This window comes from Pleurodeles waltl, chromosome 5 (assembly GCF_031143425.1).
Source record: "Pleurodeles waltl isolate 20211129_DDA chromosome 5, aPleWal1.hap1.20221129, whole genome shotgun sequence".
In the NCBI taxonomy this organism is placed as follows: Eukaryota; Metazoa; Chordata; class Amphibia; order Caudata; family Salamandridae; genus Pleurodeles; species Pleurodeles waltl.
Genome location: NC_090444.1, coordinates 1,334,892,869 through 1,334,914,104, shown reverse-complemented (window position 1 = coordinate 1,334,914,104; position 21,236 = coordinate 1,334,892,869). Strand labels below are relative to the sequence as shown.

At 42.2% G+C, this 21,236-nt stretch overlaps 1 protein-coding gene across 1 annotated transcript in view; it reads left to right on the top strand.

Annotated features, from left to right (window-relative positions):
- The window catches only part of MRAP2 (melanocortin 2 receptor accessory protein 2), a 192,568-nt gene extending 172,505 nt beyond the window's left edge, over positions 1-20,063 (top strand). Inside the window, exon 3 of the mRNA XM_069236615.1 lies at positions 19,673-20,063. Within this exon, the coding sequence (XP_069092716.1) occupies positions 19,673-20,063 (391 nt within the window). The remainder of the gene's footprint in view (positions 1-19,672) is intronic.
- Positions 20,064-21,236: the final 1,173 nt, after the last annotated feature.

The window sequence follows — 21,236 nt, the reverse complement described above, 5'->3', positions numbered from 1 at the left end:
CAACTCCCAGGGTTTTTTATGCATCCCCAGATTAAGCAACCCTGGTAAACCTGGAAATGCACCAAAATCTTATGCCTCCCCAAGTGAGGCTTGAGGGGAGAAATATCTTTATGTCTCCTTGTTATTTCCTCTTTCTGTGTGTGTTGCTGCAGCACACATAGAAAGAGGAAAAAGCTCTCAGGATTGTTTTAGTGCAGGAAGGTGCCCCTTCCTGCACACAAACAATCCTTCATGCAACACAGGCACCCTTGCACTATGGTGCAAGGGTTCCATGTGTTGGCGTTAGGTAGCCAAAAGGGCAGCAGCATAGGAAGAAAGGACAGGAAAGCGCTGTATCAGATAATTATGGTGCATTCCTGTCCTTTCCTTGTGACGCGGCTCAGCACAGCAAGGTGATTTGTTGTGCTGCCCTACACCACAAAGCCCATAAATCTGGGCCTTAGCTTTTTCCAACTTAATATCAGCACCAATTCTATTAATTTATTTTTCCATTACAGCACTGTAAGCTCTATGACTCCTCAGTGCCAAGATGCCTTATGGCATTCGTGCACTTTCCAAAGATTAACATTACCATTAACAAAGGAAACAGAAGATTTTGAGTGTTGGTGTAACCTAATTGGCTTTCCGAATCTGGATTTCCAAAGGTCAAGCTTAGAGGCATTCTAAGTTAAAGGTCCATCATGAGCAAAGCAAGGTCCACCTCCAATATAACCCCAGAATGAGCCACAGGACATGTCTTAACAGTAAATAAACAATTTTGTAATGCAAAGCAAACCCTTAACAGGACCCTTAACTGAGATTGACTTTCTTTGAACCACAAGCAGATGCAAAAACAATGATACTTCTGTTTCGAACAAAGGTCAGTGTGACTTCAACGCCCACTACTCACATGTTTATTGGCAAAGTATAGCTGTTTTCTATCGATCTGCACAGAAGGCAGCATCTTCTGTGATGCTAGGCTCTCTTGTGAGCAATTGAGCAGTTCTGGGCATGGCCCTCATTCCCAGGAAGTCCTTCAAAAAGCCCCTCTTCTTAGAAAATCTTCCAAATTGCTCTCTTTTGTGATGCTTCTATCCTACAGGTGCTTATCAGAATTATACTCTGCATTTTTTCAGATTCTGAAAAGGGAAAAGGCAGTTACTCTAAAGGACTATGGTCTCTGGACTTACATTGATTTTAGAACACCAACAAATATGCAACATTGCAGTTAGAAATCTCCCTGGTGCTAAGTAGGGGAGAGTATATTTATACACTACAGCTAAGTTCCTGTAGAAGTTTTTTAAATGTGCAAGTTTGGGTGACAAATGAATTGTATGACTTTGTGATTTTAATGATGCATATGGTTGTAATGATGATCTCATGATATTGCACTTAAAAATGTTTATACTTTGTTTAGAAGTGTGATTAACCCCTTCGCTGCCAGGCCTTTTCCCCCTCCTGTGCCTGGCCTTTTTTTGCCTATTTGGGGCAGTTCGCGCTTAGGCCCTCATAACTTTTTGTCCACATAAGCTAACCAAGCCAAATTTGCGTCCTTTTTTTCCAACATCCTAGGGATTCTAGAGGTACCCAGACTTTGTGGGTTCCCCTGAAAGAGGCCAAGAAATTAGCCAAAATACAGTGAAGATTTCGTTTTTTTTTTTAAAAAATTGAAAAAGTGGCTGCAGAAGAAGTCTTGTGGTTTTTCCCTGAAAATGGCATCAACAGAGGGTTTGCGGTGCTAAACTCACCAGCTTCCCAGCTTTCAGGAACAGGCAGACTTGAATCAGAAAACCCAATTTTTCAACACAATTTTGGCATTTTACTGGGACATACCCCATTTTTACAGTTTTTTGTGCTTTCAGCCTCCTTCCAGTCAGTGACAGAAATGGGCATGAAACCAATGCTGGATCCCAGAAACCTAAACATTTCTGAAAAGTAGACAAAATTCTGAATTCAGCAAGGGGTCATTTGTGTAGATCCTACAAGGGTTTCCTACAGAAAATAACAACTGAAAAAGAAAAATATTGAAATTGAGGTGAAAAAAACATAAATTTTTCTCTACGTTTTCGAAAGCAATATACCCTTACGTCTGCTGGACTCCTCTGGTTGCGGGGATATATAGGGCTTGTAGGTTCATCTAGAACCCTAGGTACCCAGAGCCAATAAATGAGCTGCACCATGCAGTGCGTTTTCATTCTATACCGGGTATACAGCAATTCATTTGCTGAAATATAAAGAGTAAAAAATAGCTATCAAGAAATACCTTGTATTCCCAAAAAGGGCACAAGATAAGGTGTTGAGGAGCAGTGGTTATTTGCACATCTCTGAATTCCAGGGTGACCATACTAGCATGTGAATTACAGGGCATTTCTCAAATAGATGTCTTTTTTACACACTCTCCCATATTTGGAAGGAAAAAATGTAGAGAAAGGCAAGGGGCAATAACACTTGTTTTGCTAATTTATGTTCCCCCAAGTCTCCCGATAAAAATGATACCTCACTTGTGTAGGTAGGCCTAGCGCCCGCGACAGGAAAATGCCCCAAAACGCAACGTGGACACATCCCATTTTTTTGAAAGAAAACAGAGGTGTTTTTTGCAAAGTGCCTACCTGTAGATTTTGGCCTCTAGCTCAGCCGAAACCTAGGGAAACCTACCAAACCTGTACATTTCTGAAAACTAGAGACCTAGGGGAATCCAAGATGGGGTGACTTGTGGGTCTCTGACCAGGTTCTGTTACCCAGAATCCTTTGCAAACCTCAAAATTTGGCTAAAAAAACATATTTTCCTCACATTATGGTGACAGAAAGTTCTGGAATCTGAGAGGAGCCACAAATTTCCTTCCACCAAGCGTTCCCCCAAGTCTCCCGATAAAAATTATACCTCACTTGTGTGGGTAGGCCTAGCGCCAGCGACAGGAAACACCCCAAAGCGCAACGTGGACACATCCCATTTTTTTAAAGAAAACAGAGCTGTTTTTTGCAAAGTGCCTACCTGTAGATTTTGGCCTCTAGCTCAGCCGAAACCTAGGGAAACTTACCAAACCTGTGCATTTTTAAAAACTAGAGACCTAGGGGAATCCAAGATGGGTTGACTTATGGGGCTCTGACCAGGTTCTGTTACCCAGAATCCTTTGCAAACCTCAAAATTTGGCTAAAAAAACACATGTTCTTCACATTTCTGTGGCAGAAAGTTCTGGAATCTGAGAGGAGGCACAAATTTCCTTCCACCCAGCGTTCCCCCAAGTCTCCTGATAAAAATGATACCTCACTTGTGTGGGTGGGCCATGTGCCTGCAGCAGAATAAGGCCCAAAACTTGTAGAGATAGAGGGGATAGCACAGCGAGTTTATAAGGACATATTCTTTTATACATATTTAGACTGACTCTGCTTTGGGGACCCACATAAGTGAGGTGTAATTTTACTTGGGAGACAGAGGGGAAAACTGGGGAGTAGGAAATTTGTGCTGGAGCGGTGATCCTACTAAGAAAAGTCAGGAAAATATGCTTTTTTAAGCAAATTTTGAGGTTTACAGAGGAGTCTGGGTAAGAAAATGTTGGGGGAGCCACGCAAGCCACACCTCCCTGGACTCCTTGGGGTGTCTAGTTTTAAAAAATGTCTGGGTTTGGTAGGTTTCCCTAGATGAAGGCCGCACCCAGGACCAAAAACATAGGTGCCTCCTGCCCCCCAAACACAGGTAGTTTTGTAATATATCATTTTGATGTGTCCACATATGTCCGTCATGTGGCAAACACTAAAATTGTGAAAAAAAATGCACTTAGGTTATGTGAAAAAGACCCCTCACCCACCAACCAAGTTGGTGGCATGCTTCATCATCGGGGTCCCACCCGAGGCACCTAGCGTGTCACAGGTGTGCTGCGACGCCTCATTACAGCAGAGCAGGTTTTGTCATTTTTACCACACATACTGGTTGGATTTGGCACGAGGGTGAGTGATGGTTCAGTGGATCACATTTTTTTAACAAGAGATTTCACAAAAATGAAATGTACTGTTAATAACTGAAAGGCAAAAAACTGAACCAATGACTCACAGCTCGTGAGCTGTAAAGCCGCGACAAGGCACCAACTGCTTTACAGTCCATTCACACACCTTTCATACATGACACGCACAAGACCACTCACACCGCCAGCCACAGGCCCAGCACATTACAACACTCACATCGACAGACCGTGCCACTCAAGGGCCCTTCACTTACATACGCCCACATGCCTGCTACAAGAATCACACCAGCTGATGGGAGTGTGGACTGGAGTTTGGCTGGCACTGCCAGCCAAGCGTCACCCGAAGCACACCACCAGCCAAGCCCCACCCCAAGCACACCGCCTTCCAAGCCCCACCCCACGCACACCACCAGCCAAGCGCCACACCACGCACACTGCCAGCCAAGTGCCACCCCAAGCACACCACCAACCAAGCGCCACCCCAAGCACACCGCCAGCCAAGTGCCACCCCAAGCACACCGCCAGCCAAGCACCACCCCAAGCACACCGCCAGCCAAGAGCCACCCCAAGCACACCGCCAGCCAAGCCCCACCCCAAGCACACCGCCTTCCAAGCCCCACCCCACGCACACTGCCAGCCAAGCGCCACCCCAAGCACACCGCCAGCCAAGCGCCACCCCACGCACACCGCCATCACTTTTTTTTTGTTTATAAACAACAAAGAAACCACTAACTAATTATAAAATAAACACAAAACTACAGACACAAAAGCTCTAACTAAATATGTACGCTCATGGTATTTCCCAGAAGTTTTTCTTTGTGTGGTAACTTCTATAACAGCTGGGCACACACAGCCCAGGCTTTGAAGGGCATTCGGGGCAGTACATCCGGCTCTCCCTCCGGATTAATCTCCGGGCACATACTCTACATTTCTTTGTGGGCAAGTCTCTTTTGGGAGTGGGAGGAATGTGATCTCGAAAGTGCCAATCTTTCAATCTAGCCACATGCTTCACCACTTCTACTCTAGGAACTCTTGCCGGTTCCACCACACTAAGGCTTTCTATCACCGACTCCTGATATTTAACAAATGTCATCCTTGACTCAGGTGAACAATCCTTGTGTACAATAAAGGCATTAAAAGTTGCCAAATGAAATAAATGTAGGGTCAACTTTTTATACCACACGTAAGACTTACGAAGAGCAGTGTAAGGTTCCAACCTCTGATCTACTCTATCAATACCACCCATGTGCCTATTGTAGTCCTAAATGCACGCAGGTTTGCGCACTTCCGCAACCTGACCCCAAACAGTCACAGGGGAAGTACTCTCATCATGGATGGTAGATAGCATGTACACATCCCTCCTGTCTGATAATTTCATAGCTAGCAGCTCATTATTCCGCAAGGCACTGCACTGTCCCCTCTCAAGTTTTTTACAGACAAGCTCCCTTGGATAGCCTTTCCGGTTAGAACGGATTGTGCCACAAGCAACAGTGTCCACTCTAAACAACTCCTTGAACAACTGCACTTCGGTGTAGAAATTATCTACGTACAACCTTTGTTAAACAGCCGTCTAGCAAGTCCCCACACAATTTTTTTGGTAACTCCAAAAGTGGCCGGACAACCAGGAGGGTCAATACTGGAATCCCTACCAGTGTAGACCCGGAAATTATACACATATCCTGTACTGCTTTCTGACAGAAGATACATTTTAATCCCATACCGTGCCCTCTTACTAGGAATGTACTGCTTAAAAACTAAACGCCCATTGAAAAGGACCAAAGACTCGTCCACACTTATCTCTTTGCCTGGAACATAGACCTCTGAAAACCGATCCACAAAATGATCAAGGACAGGCCTAATCTTAAAAAGACGGTCACAATCAGGGTGATCTCGTGGCAAGGCTAAAGCATTGTCTACAAAATGCAGCATACGAAGAAGAAGCAAATACCGATTACGTGTCATAGTTGCAGGAAATATAGCCGTTGCCATCAAGGGACTAGTAGACCAATAAGAAGCCAGAGACGGCTTCCTGATCAACCCCATCAAAAAAGACAAACCTAAAAACTTTTTAATCTCTTCCAGATATGTGGGAACCCACTGAGTAGCTCTAGACTGAGGCTTAAGTCTGGCAGCGTTGTCCCGCAAATATTGCTCTGCATACACATTTGTCTGCTCCACAATCTCTTCCAAAAATACATCGTCCATAAACAAGTGAAAGAAATGGACAGGCAAAAAGTTTTCCGTATTAACTCTACATCCTGGGAGACCAGTAAATGCAGGTAACTGTGGCTGCTCCATGTTTGGGGCAATCCAGGTGTCAGGTCTTCTAATGGGAAACCCTTCAGCCCCAGACTGCTGCACTCTTGGCACATCAATGTCCTCCTCTAACACAGGCCCTTCATCTGCACTGAGAGTAGCTTCCTCGTCAGAAGAATACTCTCGGACAGAAAACTCACTCCCAGAATCTCCTGCTTCCTCCTCTGCCTCAGATGCAGAGTCAGTGTCGTAATCATGGTCTGAAGACGACTCAAAGAGCATGCGAACAACCTGCTGAGCGGTCACTCTGCGGCTAGCCATGATCCTCACTAACAACAAATGGATTGCCAACAACAACTAGCACTAAAATAAGTAATAAACAAAGGGTAGCTTTATCACAAAGAGTTATGTACTAAAAAAACTATACCACTCACTTGCCTGAAAAAGCTACTCACCAAGCAACTACTCTGCACAGACACAGCAATCACCAATGATATCCCACTAAAAAGAAAAAAGAAAAAAGCAAATTAGACATATAACAACACAAATATCATTGTGCTCAAATCTAGGGACAGTTTCAAACACACAATACTGCATTTAGTACACCACCTACAAACATGTCATTCATGCATGTCAACAATACTCCTTTGGAGTAAATTGCTTTCACTTACCTAAAACATGCAACTATGCAAACCGCAGGACGACTACTGCCAAAACCACAAGGATCCACAGCAAAGGAAGCAAAAGCGTTGAACTAGAAGAAAAAGAAGAAATAAATTGTTATAATCACAAATACAAATACTTCGCCAGTTGATAAACACCCCACCACCAAGAACTTAGAAGTTGTTCCTGGTACCTAAGTGGATCCTGCCCCCCTCGGGGGCAGATGGGCGTAAAATAATTGGCCAATCTGCCACACCTCGACAACACCTCTGTGCCCCCTTTAGGGGGCGACCCTTCCCAAAGGGGGCACCCCCAGCACAAAACAAAAAAAGGGAACAAAAAAAAAATCCCTGCCGTATTGGTGGTTTCTGTCCTCCTTGGGGGCAGATGGGCTTACAAAAATAGGCCCATCTGCCCCCAAAGGGGGCAGAGATGGCCAATACGAACTTTCCCCACTTTGGGGGGGGGACCGTTGCCCAAGGGGTGCCCCCAAACACACACCACACACACCACACAATCCCTGGCGCCTAGTGTGCTTCCACCCCCCGGGGGCCAGATCGTCCAAAAAATGCCTGGTCTGCCATCGGGGGGGGCCGAAACAGAAAAAAAAAATAGCCCCCCAAGGGAGCGACCATTGCCCAAGGGGTTGCCCCCAAAATAAACAATAAAAACAAAATCCCTGGTGTCTAGTGGATTTCGCCCACCCCTTGGGGGCAGATCGGCCCAAAAAATCGGCGATCTGCCCCCGGGGGGGTGGGCGAAACACTAAATAAAATGGAGCCCTGGGGGGGGCGACCCTTGCCCAAGGGGTCGCCCCTAAAAGAAACATTTAGTTATAAAGAAATCCCTGGTGTCTAGTGGATTTCGCCCCCCCCCCCCCGGGGCAGATCGGCAGAAAAATTGGCGATCTGCCCCCGGGGGGGGAAACAAAAAATACAATAAAAACAAAATCCCTGGTGTCTAGTAGATTTCGCCCCCCACCCCCCCCCCCCCAGGGGGCAGATCCACTGAAAAATCGGCGATCTGCCCATAGGGGGGGGGCGATATACTAAAAAAAATAGCCCCCCAGGGGGGCGACCCTTGCCCAAGGGGTCGCCCCCAAAAGAAACTATTCTCTAAAACTAAATCCCTGGTGTCTAGTGGATTTCGACCCCCCTGGGGGCAGATCCACCGAAAAATCGGCGATATGCCCCCGGGGGGGGGGGGGCAAAACACTAAAAAAATTGCCCCCCAGGGGGGCGACCCTTGGCCAAGGGTTCGCCCCCAAAAGAAACAGACCTTGACAAATCCCTGGTGGCTAGTGGTGATTCCTGCTCCCGCGATCGTGGAGCAGGAATCTAGTGAAAACAGGCACAGGGGGAAAGGAAAAACCCTTTCCTTTCCCCTGTGTCTGTTTTCCCCCCAAAAAAAACCCCAAAAAAGGAAAGGACTCACCTGTTGAGTTCCTTTCCCCTCGACGTGCTGGAAGCAAATGGCTTCCACGGCATCCCGGCAACACTTGATGACGTCGGCGCGCTGTGCGCGCGCTGACGTCATCAGATTGCCGGGGGGGGGTCGGGGGTGGAAGGGGAAGGTCTTCCCCTTCCATCCCCGCCTTGGGGGGGGAGGGAGGGTGCACACGGGGGCGCGCTAGCGTTTCCCCAAGTTCCCGTGCCTTGGACGAGGTGACCTCGTCCAAGGCACACGGGAACTGTGCCTTGGACGAGGTGACCCGTCCAAGGCACAGAACAGGTTAATAATATAGTATAGTTATGCACGTTTTGGCGTGAGACACCATTTATTTAAAATGGATGCAATTTCTGATGTTCTGCTTATCTTGCTCCTGCTCATTCCCCCTTCCAACCAGTGGTTCGCTGCATGTTTTTTTTCCACAGAGTTTCTGCAGAGTACAGAACACTATGACCCAAAAGAGCAAATGTATTAGAAAGCATGTATTGTGAATGAAACTTTCCATTGTGTACTTGATGTATTGTTTTTCGTGGATTTCTGCTGGAAGTTCTGATGCATGCGTGCAGAAGAAAATAATTCTATGAGCTATTGTTTGAGAAATGTTTTATATTATGTTGTACATCTCTGAAGTGCAATTGCAAAGGAAGCAAGCAGAAGATTCTGCTTAGCTTAAGAAATGGGTTAGTGTTAAGATGTTTTATTTAATATAAAGTTGTTTTTGATTTGCCAATGCAATCTAACCATGATCATACCATGCTGAGTTTGCAGTTGTTGCTAAGTCTTATGCAAAAATGGTGTATAAAAAATCCCGGTTCTGAAGGATTGGGGCAGACCTTTCATTTCCCTACTGATACTCTGTCCAATTATTTTGAGACTTTCTTTTCCTAATTTAGGATGCTGTCAGTACTCTTTATGAGTTTGACATTTACAATGTTAAGATATTTAACTACTTAAATAGGGATTTTATACCCCTATTTTTCAATCTATCTTTGGAACCTTTCTTACTTTCCTTGCGACATTCCACTTCATTTAAAGTTTTTACAAACAAAAATATCCAAATTAAATTTACAGCCTATGCGGATGACATAATCTTATATGTTTCAAACTCACAGTCGTCTCTACCTGTCTTTACAGACCTCCTAAATATCTTCTCCAATCTATCTGGTCACAAATTAAATGTTAATAAATCTGAAGTACTTCCCATGAATGCATTTTGTAAAAAGGAAAGGTTTGTGGGAACCGGCTTTAAATGGAACTCTAACTATATTAAATGCTTAGGGATCAAATACACTATTTCAATTACAACTTCTATTCAAATCAATCTAGAAGATCTTCTTCAAAAGATTGTTCGCATGTCAGATAGAAGGTCACTCTTGTACCTATCCTGGTGGGGTAGGTTAGAAACAATTAAAATGATGATGCTCCCTGTTATTACTTTTTATTTGTCTATGTTACCTGTCAAAATCCCATTGTGATTCTTTAACTCCCTTAATAGCACCTTGGGCAAATTTTTATGGAATGGATGGAAAACACGCATATCTTTATCCTCCCTGTGTAAACCTAAAGAAATGGGGGGAGTCAATTTCCCTAATTTCAGACAATATCACTCCTCTTTCTTATTAAAAACAAGTTCTACCCCATATCTATTCCCTCACCAACCTGGCGCAAATTGGAAGAATCTCTGATTTTCCATTCTTATTTTAAGTCTCTAGCCTATTTCCCCCATTCTCCAAAATCCTTTTCATCTCCCACCATTGCACATTCTATATCAACTGTTTATCCAGTTATTATTAAACCATTATCACCTTTGTATGCCTTTATTAACTCTCCTATTGGGCAAAATAAAAATATCAAGGTATCTAAAAGTTTTATTTGTTGGAAAGATTGGGTTGCTAAAGGAATTATTCAAGTTAAGCAACTATTTCAAGACATGCAGCCCCTCTCTCCTTCCGAATTCCTGTCTAAATTCTCTAGGTACTTCTCTAACACAACAATTAGCCTCTCTATCACAGAATGTGTCCCCCAATTCAACTGTTCCCCCTTTGCAACTATCTCCTTTTATACCTATTAAAGCCTCCTACATATATAGATATTTCCATTACCAATCTCCCAATCGTTTGAAGCATAAAATAGAACTCTTCTGGAAATCTGAATTACAAATGTCTTTTTCTGTTCAAACATGGAGCGCTATATGGTCAAAAATACATCACACCACATGCAATGCTAGCACCACACAAATCCTTTACTATTTTTTATAATAGACTGTTTTTACCTCCTCCCTCCCTCTCTAAATATAATCCAGATTTAGCAAACCTCTGCTGGACATATTCTAATATTCCAGGGACCTATTTACATTCCTTTTTCACTGTCCAAATATTGCTTCCTTTTGGCGCAAGATATGCAACACCATTACACTTAAATGCAATAAGAAGTTTCCTTTTGAGATTACTAATATTTGTTTGGGAAGCTCCTAGCCTACCTGGATTGGTACTCAAAAACTTGGCAAGTTTGTTGATTTGTTTATAGCTATAGCATTTCAAATCATAACATCTAACTGGAAAGATGCTACCAAAGTTACCATTAATGGATGGTAGAATTCACTTTGTTATCACCATAGACTGTATAGAGCTTGCGCCAAATCTACACAACAACTTCTTCAAAAAGACCTTTTCTGGTTACCTCTCACTACGTGTCTGTGTAGTCAATCTTTTCATATTGAAGACAACAATTTTGTATTTCACCCACCATGAATCAGTTCTTTAAGACTCACTGAATGGTCAACTGGTTGTATTATGATCTATTGTATTACGTTTGATACTTTTGATGTTTGATACTTGAAAATAATAGACACACGTAAGGTCGTTTTCACTTAACTATTTTTGTTTTTATTCATGTTTTTTCGATATGTTTATTCTCCTTTTTAATTTTTTCTTTTTCCTTTCACAGTCTTCTCTTCATCTTCTTCTGATTCTTTTCTACCTTTATATTTCTTCTTTCTTACATCAACAAAATTTAAATATATATATGAAAAATGATATTGTTAAGGTACCTTTCTATTTGCTTTTCTTTATTGCTACATAGACTAGTAAGAAAGATTAATCTGTTACTAATGTGTATTATATTGTGTACCTCTGTATTTTAATTCTGTTCCAAGGATTAGCCTTGTTACAATATTGTACCTTCTTGTTAAATCTTTACAATAAAGCATTCTTAGACTTAAAAAAAATAGGGATTTTATGAATATTTTTATGGTTCTGTATTCCGTATCTGAGTCTTCACATCAAGCAATGAATTTATTCTGAATCGTTTACTTGACAATTCTATATAAAAAAATTGAAACTTATTTCTGATCTTGAACTTAGTTTTTGAGTGGTCCCAGTTTCTATTTTAACTCATACTCTGCTAGAGTATTGAGTTACTGGTGAAGAGATTAGTCTCTTGCCTCTATATCAACAAGAGACCCCCGGAGCTGAATTGCCCAAGGAAAAACTTGGGGCGCACAAGATATTGGGGTTCAGAAAATTACTGGGCTTTGTCTCTTACACTCCCATAAAATCCTGGTCAGGAGAATCCACTAAAAGCAAACCAACTTCGAAAAAGTACTTCTTAGTAGTAGATTTCTGCACATTAACACCACCCAGGCAGTTTATGTAATCCATTAATGGTTTTGTATGTTACTTGAGAGCCCATGCTATGTTAAGGCCACTGTTGAGGTTGCCTCAGTCTCAATAGGGTTAGAAGTCATTCTGGGTGCATCAGGTCTTCACTGCTGCATCACCTAATTCCTGCAGTTAACTTATAATAGGTTCAAGGTGCTTTGTTGGGTTTGTTCAGCTTTCATCTGGCTCAGAGTTGATCAAAGTCCATATAATAGCATTCAGCCCTGGACAAAATCACCACTAACTCCATGGACTGGGTAAATAATCCAGGCATGGCTGAACTGAGGTGGTCACAAGTCAGCTCAAAATCTGTCTTAATGCTCTGGTAGGAAAATGTTTAGAGCACAGTGCTAAAATGAAATGTTTACTGTTAAGTACAGATTGGTTTATATTATAATCGTACACACTTGTCTCCTCTGTGTCTGTCTTCATCAAAGCTTTTGTTTAGTTTAATCATGAAGCATGTTTCCATGACCAAGGTCATTGACATTGCTCTTCTTCCCCCAACCTGTCCTGCCACCTCTCATGTGTTACCATTTCATCCTCTGTTCGAGCTGAAGGGGTGTCACATGAAAAACATAATTTCAATAAAGACAATGAATGTTTATTGTTAAGTACATGCGCTTCACGATGCAAGAAGAATTATTATTCAGAAAATAGCTTAGTTTTTAGTAAGACATGCCCTTCATTTTCAAACTCAAGTCTGACTACATATTAGTAGACAAAAAATCTAAGTAACCCCTTAATCTAAGGGCTGTAATTCGTTCGCTGCTGTGGGCGCAGGCTCTAATGTTGCTCAAAATTTCCAGAGCTAGGCACATTTAGAGCAATTTTTCTTTAGGATGGAATGACAAAATCATCGGTGTTTGTAATCGGAGGCTAAATATGGTTAAAATGCCACTCTGAACACAAAGCTCATCTCTAAAGCTGAGGGAAAACTACGCAAGGTTCTGCACCTAATTAGATGATAATGAATGACTGACTGCAGCTGACCGCCGGCCCAGAGCCTCCAAATTTGAGAGACATTAGTAGAGGAGCTTTCCTCTTGTTAGTTCATATCTTGCCTTTTGGAGGATGCCAACTTTCACACCGCTACCCAACCTCCTCCTTCGGCCTTACTGATGCTCACATCCTCAGCCCGTACATCTGTAGCAGGAGCACATGTGATGGCACATTCCACTTCCTTCACAGGGTTCAGAGCTCTTATTCCCCTCCCTCACCATCCTTGTGGCTCGGTCCAAAGGGTCACTATGGGCATCAAGCACTTTCCACAGCATGAGTTCTCACTGATAGCAGAGAAAAGAGACAGTACATTAGTGTAGGTGCCTCTCTGTGTTATATACAGACCCTACTTTTAATCTTAATTGCCTATTAATCTTTTATGTCTCCCTTAGCTTTCATGGTAAACCCCAACAAGCATTTACAAACACAGTAGGCATGGCTTTAATGCCTTGATGCAGACAAACAGCATTTCTGCATGCCTGCCTTCGGATGGCTGTGTTGCATGTATTAACACATAAAAGCCAGAACTATTGACCTTGGCAATGCTTGTTCATTTGTTTGCAATCCCACAGCCTGTTGTCAGCATTTTTCACGGTGGTGTTGGTAAACTGCCTACAAAGGTCTTCATGTAGTGCTAAAGCAGAAATCTTGGCTATATTTTAGTAATAACAGACTAGATAGCAGATTCCATACTCTCGGCTGATGAACCGAACCAAATATGCTTTAAAAAAAGGTCACAGGAAATACGCCATAAACAATTAAATTCAAGCATATAATAATCAATTAGTACTTCAATAACCACACCACTTTATTAAGAAGTTAAAGGTTTATTTACCTATATTAACAATGCTAGTGTCAGGAAAATAATTCTCAAACTCAAATGATACATGTATAGAAACAACAAAGGCTGACTTAGTCGACACATGAATCTAAGCTTAATCAATGCAAATAAACACAATAGCTCAATGGTTATTACACAGAACCACGGCAACAGAATCTGAGCAAGAGAAATTGAATACATTGAAATAACAAAGAAAGGAATCAAAGACCATTCAAGAATTTGAAAGTAACACCTCACTAACCACAAATTTGCATTAACATGTTGGACTTCATGTAAAAGAATTTAGTAACATGAATTTAGAAAACATCTAGCTAAGGCACTATCATAAACAGCAGCAGTATTATGATATTATCAGTTGGTACCTGAAAAACAAAGACAAATAACAATACACATTTCATACATTTACCCAATCACTAAGGTATTCAGCAACAACGTCAACTTCATCAGGGGGACAGCAACATCAGACATCAGGATCGAAACAGGAACAAAGTGAGGGGTATGGTTTATAATTTAGACTATAAGATGACTAAACCATCAAAGTAATTGTTCAATAACGAACTGAAATAATAAACTCAAAAAATAATAAACACCAGCATGTCAGTAGACTAACTGGCAAATCACTTCCCCTTTCACCCCGCCTCTCCCCCCCGGATCCCCTGTGGCATCTGACGACGTCAGCACGCAATCGCACGCTGACCTCATCAGAGGCAGCCCCAACCTTCCAGGGCGGATCAGAAGAGAAATGCTTTAGCATTTCTTCCCCGATCACGTGGAGGGGCAAGAGAGGCATCAAAGGAAAAGAAATGCCTTTCCTTTCCTTTGATGTTTCTCTCAGCATTTCTGCTGCCCAAGCGTGAAGCGATCGGGCAGCAGAAATGAAAGTATTTCTCTTCCGATCACATGAAGGTGTCAAGAGAGGCATCAAAGGAAAGGAAAGGCCTTTCCTTTCCTTTGATGTTGCTCTCTCCATTTCTTTTTTGAGGCCATTTCTGCCCCCGGGGGGGGGGGGGGCAGAAACTGCTAGACACCGGGGATTATTATTTTATTTTGATGTTTTATTTTTTAGATGTGGGGAGCGACCCCTTAGGCAAGGGTCGCTCCCCTGGGGGGGGGCAAAATGTCTTTAGGCCTTGGGGGCAGAAACCACTAGACACCAGGGATTCTTTTTTTGTCAATTTCACGCAAGGGGAGCGACCCTTTAGGCAAGGGCCACTACCCTGGGGGGGTAGGCAAATTTGATTTAGACCATTTCTGCCCCCCTTGGGGGCAGATCGGCCTATTATAATTAGGCCGATCTGCCTCCAGTGGGGGCAAAAACCTCTAGGCACCAGGGATCTTTTTTTCTTTCAGCCATGGGGAGTGACCCCTCAGGCAAGGGTTGCTACCTTAGGGGAAAAATATTTTTAGGCCATTTCTGCCCCCCTCTGATGATGATTGTGTGATCAATTGGGTGAGAGAAATGGCTACAACTGAGGATGAGTGGAAGCTGGCAGTCGAACGGGATTCTGACAGGAATTTATTGTGAGAGGTTGAGTATAAAGACATTTCCAATTCTTTGAAGATGAGCTGTACTTAAGTGAGGGTGAACTATTCAGAGGTACCAAGTCCATACCTCCTATTGCTGTGAGGAGTAAAATAATTAACTTGCCTCATGAAAGGCACCTGGGCAGGAATTTGACCAAATCTAGGCTGAGAGCTGTATACTGGTGGCCAGGTTTGGACCGCGATGCAGAGGCTGTTGTGAAGGATTGTGTATCCTGTCACGCATTGACAAGAGTGAGGTTATGATGAGAGCTCCACTTTCCCCAGTAGAAACTCCTGAGAAGCCTTGGATGAAATTAGGCCTTGATTTTATGGGTCCTTTCCACCTTTTGCCTGCCAATGAGTGCTATGCTTATAGTGGATTATGCGTCGAAATGGGTGGTAACGAAGTATGTGAGTTCTATAGACACAAGGACTGTAATAGAGTTTCTGAAAGAGGAGTTCTCTCTGGAAGGTGTACCTAGTCACTTAGTCACAGACAATGGTGTGCAGTTGACGTCTCAGGAGATTAATTTTTTCTTGGAATCCTTGGCCTTGGTAAATTTGAATCCTGTGTTCAGGAGGCTGTTGAGAACCGGGTTCTGTTGACTGAACTACTCAGGGATATGTGGTGGGCACATCGAAATACTCCCAATAGTATCACTAACATCACTCCTTTTGAGCATATGAGAGGCAGGTCAGGATGCACCAAAATGTTTCCAGCATGGATAAAAAACAGACTGGGGCTGGAAGATCTTGACTATGGAAAATTCAACAAGGCACATGATCGTAGGGGGAACTATCAGCGTAGATATAAATTGCAATATGATTCTAAGTGTGGTGTCTCCGGTGTTAAATGGAGGGTAGGTGACATGGTACTGGTAAAAAATCCTAGCTTTGTAACAAAGGGAAGATCAAGCTTCAAGGGCCCATTCCGCATCAAAGAAGTAAAAATGAATGTGGTGGTTTTGGACAACGGAGATGTGTGGAGCATGTCTCGAATTGTGAAAGATCCCACTACCCCAGAGAACCAGGAAGGAAAAAATTACCTGAATCTGAGACAATGCTTTATACCAAGATTTCCTCCAGGCTGCGCTCCTAATACCTTGAGACGTCTTACTTAACACAATTCAGTGCATTTTATATTATTGTATTATAGTGTAATTTGCACAATAATGCATTGTATGCTACTTTTATTTTATTGTTTTATTAATTACCCTTTTACTGCACTTTATTGTAAGTAAGGGGGATGTGTTGTGTTTACCTTTAATATGTTTAGCTTGCAATTGAGAACCTCCACGCCATTGAGGTTCCATATGTTGGTCAAGAACGTGAGGAGAGGTTCTGTGGCAGTTGGTCTGGGCTAGCGTTGAGTGTATCTGCCCTGGGTCGGTGGCAAAGAATAAAGCTTATTTTACCCATCTTACCTGCATCTGTATATTAACATAGGCACTTTGCAAAAAACAGGTCTGTTTTCTTTGGGAAATAATGATATGTCCACGTTGTGTTTTGGGCGTTTCCTGTCACGGGCACTAGGCCTACCCACACAAGTGAGGTACCATTTTTATCGGGAGACTTGGGAGAATGATGGTGGAAGGAAATTTGTGGCTCCTCTCAGATTCCAGAACTTTCTGTCACCGAAATATGAGGGAAAAGTGTTTTTTTGGCAAGTTTTGAGGTTACATAACCTGGTGAGAGCCCCACAAGTCACCTCATCTTGGATTTCCCTAGGTGTCTAGTTTTAAAAAATGCACAGGTTGGTAGGTTTCCCTAGGTGCCGGCTGAGCTAAAGGTCAAAATCCACAGCTAGGCACTTTGTTAAAAACAGCTCTGTTTTCTTTGGGAAAATGTGATGTGTCTATGTTGTGTTTTGGGGCATTTCCTGTTGCGGGCGCTAGGTCTAGCCACACAAGTGAGGTAACATTTTTATCGGGAGACTTGGGGGAACGCTGGCTGGAAGGAAATTTGTGGCTCTTCTCAGGTTCCAGAACTTTCTGTCACCGAAATGTGAGGAAAAAGTGTTTTTTTTGCCAAATTTTGAGGTTTGCAAAGGTTTCTGGGTGATAGAACTTAGTGAGAGCCGCACAAGTCACCCCATGTTGGATTTCGCTAGGTATCTAGTTTAAAACAATGCAAAGGTTTGGTACGTTTCTATAGGAGTCGGCTGAGCTAGAGGCCAAAATCCACAGCTAGGCACTTCGCAAAAGACAGCTCTGTTTTCTTTGGGAAAATGTGATGTGTCCACGTTGTGTTTTGGGGCATTTCCTGTCACGGGCACTATGCCTGCCCATACAAGTGAGGTACCATTTTTATCAGGAGACTTGGGGGAATGCTGGGTGGAAGGACATTTGCGGCTCCTCTCAGATTCCAGAACTTTCTGTCACCGAAATGTGAGGAAAAAGTGTTTTTTTGCCAAATGTTGAGGTTTTCAAAGGATTCTGGGTAACAGAACTTGGGGAAAGCCCCGCAAGTCACCCCATCCTGGATTTCCCTAGGTGTCTAGTTTTAAAAAAATGCACAGGCTTGGTAGGTTTCCCTAGATGCCGGCTGAGCTAGAGGCCAAAATCTATAGCGAGGCACTTTGCAAAAAACACTTCAGATTTCAGTGTAAAAATGTGATGTGTCAATGTTGCGTTTCCTGTTGCAGGCACTGGGCCTACCCACACAGGTGAGGTACCATTTTTATCGGGAGACTTGGGGAAAAACAGAATAGAAGAACAAGTGTTATTGCCCCTTGTCTTTCTCAACATTTTGTCCTTCCAAATGTAAGACAATGTGTAAAAAAGACATCTATTTGAGAAATGCACTGTAATTCACGTGCTAATATGGGGACCCCAGAATTCAGAGATGTGCAAATAACCACTGTTTCTCAATACCTTATCTTGTGCCTATTTTGAAAATACAAAGGTTTTCTTGATACCTATTTTTCACTTTTTATATTTCAGCAAATTAATTGCTGTATACCTGGTATAGAATGAAAACCCATTGCAAGATGCAGCTCATGGATTGGCTCTGGGTACCTATGGTTCTTGATGAACCTACAAACCCTATATAACCCTGCAATCATAAGGGTCCAGCAGACGTAACGGTATATTTTTTTCAAAAATCTGACATCGCAGGAAACAGTTACAGAGTAAAACGTGGAGAAAAATGGCTGGTTTTTTTGCCTCAATTTCAATATGTTTTTATTTCATCTGTAGTTTTCTGTAGGGAAACCTTGTAGTATCTACAGAAATGATCCCTTGGTGAATTCAAAATGTTGTCTACTTTTCAGAAATGTTTAGCTTTCCAAGATCCAGCATTGGTTTCATACCTATTTCTGCTACTAACTGGAAGAAGGCTAAAAGCACAAAAAAATAGTAAAATGGGGCATATCCCAGTAAAACGCCAAAATTGTGTTGAAAAATGTGGTTTTCTGATTCAAGTCTGCCTGTTAATGGAAACTGGGTAGATGGTGATTTTAGCACCACAAACTCATTATTGATGGGTACATCTAGAATCCCTGGGATTTTGGAAAAAAGGACGTAAATGTGGCGTGGGTAGCTTAAATGGACAAAAAGTTATGAGGGCCTAAGCATAAAAAATCTGCCCCAAATAGCCAAAAAAGGCCTGCCACCTGAGGGGGAAAAGGCCTAGCAGCGAAGGGGTTAAACACACTGATTGATTTAGAATATAAGATGAGAAATTGATGTCCAATCAGAACACTAACAAATATCAAAATTATATAAAATGTTAGCTGTTATTCCATTGACGAATTTCAAACAAATACATTTGTAACTAGTACATTCTTTTCTTCCGTTGCATCCGTGAACTCATTGTTCAACCTCTTCGACTATGTTGTCACCGGATAGTAATTACAAATTATGGAAACAATTCTATTCACGCCATTTCTCTCCTCAAGGAAAAGAACATAGGTTAGAAACATAACTACAAGCAAAATAAACAAATACAATGAATGACGTCTGTTAGGCTGTGGAAATGCAGCTAGAAAACACAACACACTATAAACATTTTATACAGATAATATTGCACATTGACCTTGCATTTCATTATGATGTTAGCTTAGCTTCAGTTTTCAGAAAACAAAATGCAGGCCTTACGTTTGATGGTGGCCATTAAGTCGGTCACAATTTTCGAGTTAATATAAAATTAATATATAATGATTAATATATCGAAATATAAGTATGATTACATAAGTGGAAAATATGAGTACAAAATTAACGCTCTTGCAGTATTCCTGGTTATACGCTGGCTCTATACTTCAGTTTTGTGGTATGCTTTCCCTTTCCCAACAAACCATAACATGTTAATTGTAAATAAATGTTCTTATTCTTCTATTCCAGAAATGTGGAACCCTCTGAAAAGCTCTTTCGTATGAACAGCTTTGCCGCTGACTTTGGAAGATCCCTGGAGCCGGATAAAATCTTTTCCCATCAAGTAACTGAGGAATCGCGGTCTCTTTTCCATTGCTACATAAATGAGGTTGAGCAGCTGGACAAAGGAAAGCAAAGCAACAGATCCAAGGTGATGGAAAGCGGCCTGCAAAGACAGGAAGCTGCTAGAAACGGTAAACTGGAAGAGGAGCAGCACTGTCTTGTGAAATTTAACATCCCAAATACTGTAAATACAGACCAGGCCTCTTCACTGGTCGACGAAGACCTCCTAATGTGCAAGACGCCTATTTATTTGGAAAGCAAATCCATTCATCAAAACGTACATCACTTGCTTGACTGAGAAATCTAACGTTTTCTACTCGCCTGATTTCGTATCAAATATTGATTCCTTTAAACACCTTTTGAAAATTACAGATACTCCACCAAGACAGTTTGCCACTTTCCAGAAGAAAATATACCTTTTGAATTGTACCGTATGAGTAAATTTAAGTATGAAACCTACCTCCGTAGGCAGTTTCATCTGACAACGTAAAGAGTTCACACTTGTCATCCCTCCTTCGTGTCAGTTATTAAAGGGTGCAATCATTATTCACTGTTCATCTGTTGAATCTACCAAAGTTGTAGTGCTCTCTGTTGTACAGTGCGTACGCCATTTTTTTTAAAGGAATGTGGGCATTGCACTTTTAAGGCAGCTATTTTAGCTGTTGGGTAAGAACAGCTTTAGGCAATTGTACATACTCAACAGATGGGAATTAATAGGTTTTCTGAAATGAAGCATCACCTCGTTTAACCCCTTCACTTATGTTTTTTGGATCACTAGAGGGTGCTGATACCATGGAGTTGATGGTTGGATTCTTTAAATACTTTTCATGTTTCATCTGCAAAGAATGCAAAAGCAAAGCACAGGAATTGCACAATTTTGCTTCATTTTTTGATAGCTCGGGACAAGGTGTCCCCAGACCTCCCTACACAGATTACACATTTGACAATGTCACTAGTAAATGATAGGTTTTCGACGTTTCATGACTTTCTGGGATGAAATAAGTATCTGATCTCAGAAAATTACTGGGAATTACGTTTCCTTCCACCCTCACACATCTCTATTTGAGATAATCTCATTCCAGAACAAGACGTGGGCACATTCATGAGCCTTGTTTACGCACAACAATTCATTAAAACTACATTTCTTGTGGAGGACAAACAGCCAATCGCACAATCAACAACAATATGCCAATTAGGAAGATTAGGTATTCCAGGCTACTTATCAGTACACAAAGGTCGACATGAACCAGGACACAACAGGAACGGAGTAGCTTTCTTAAGCAGAGCAGGGATGGTATTTATTATTTGTGATTTATATTTTTTTTACCGTGGGTGAACCTGGCTCTTGAAGAAAGTCACAATGCTCTTATTATCACAAATGGAACCACTTTGCCAATTGCTGTAGGCCAACAGGATCAACAGGCACGAGAGAGGCTTGGAAGCACCTCAATCAGAATTCTTTAGAGCCTGG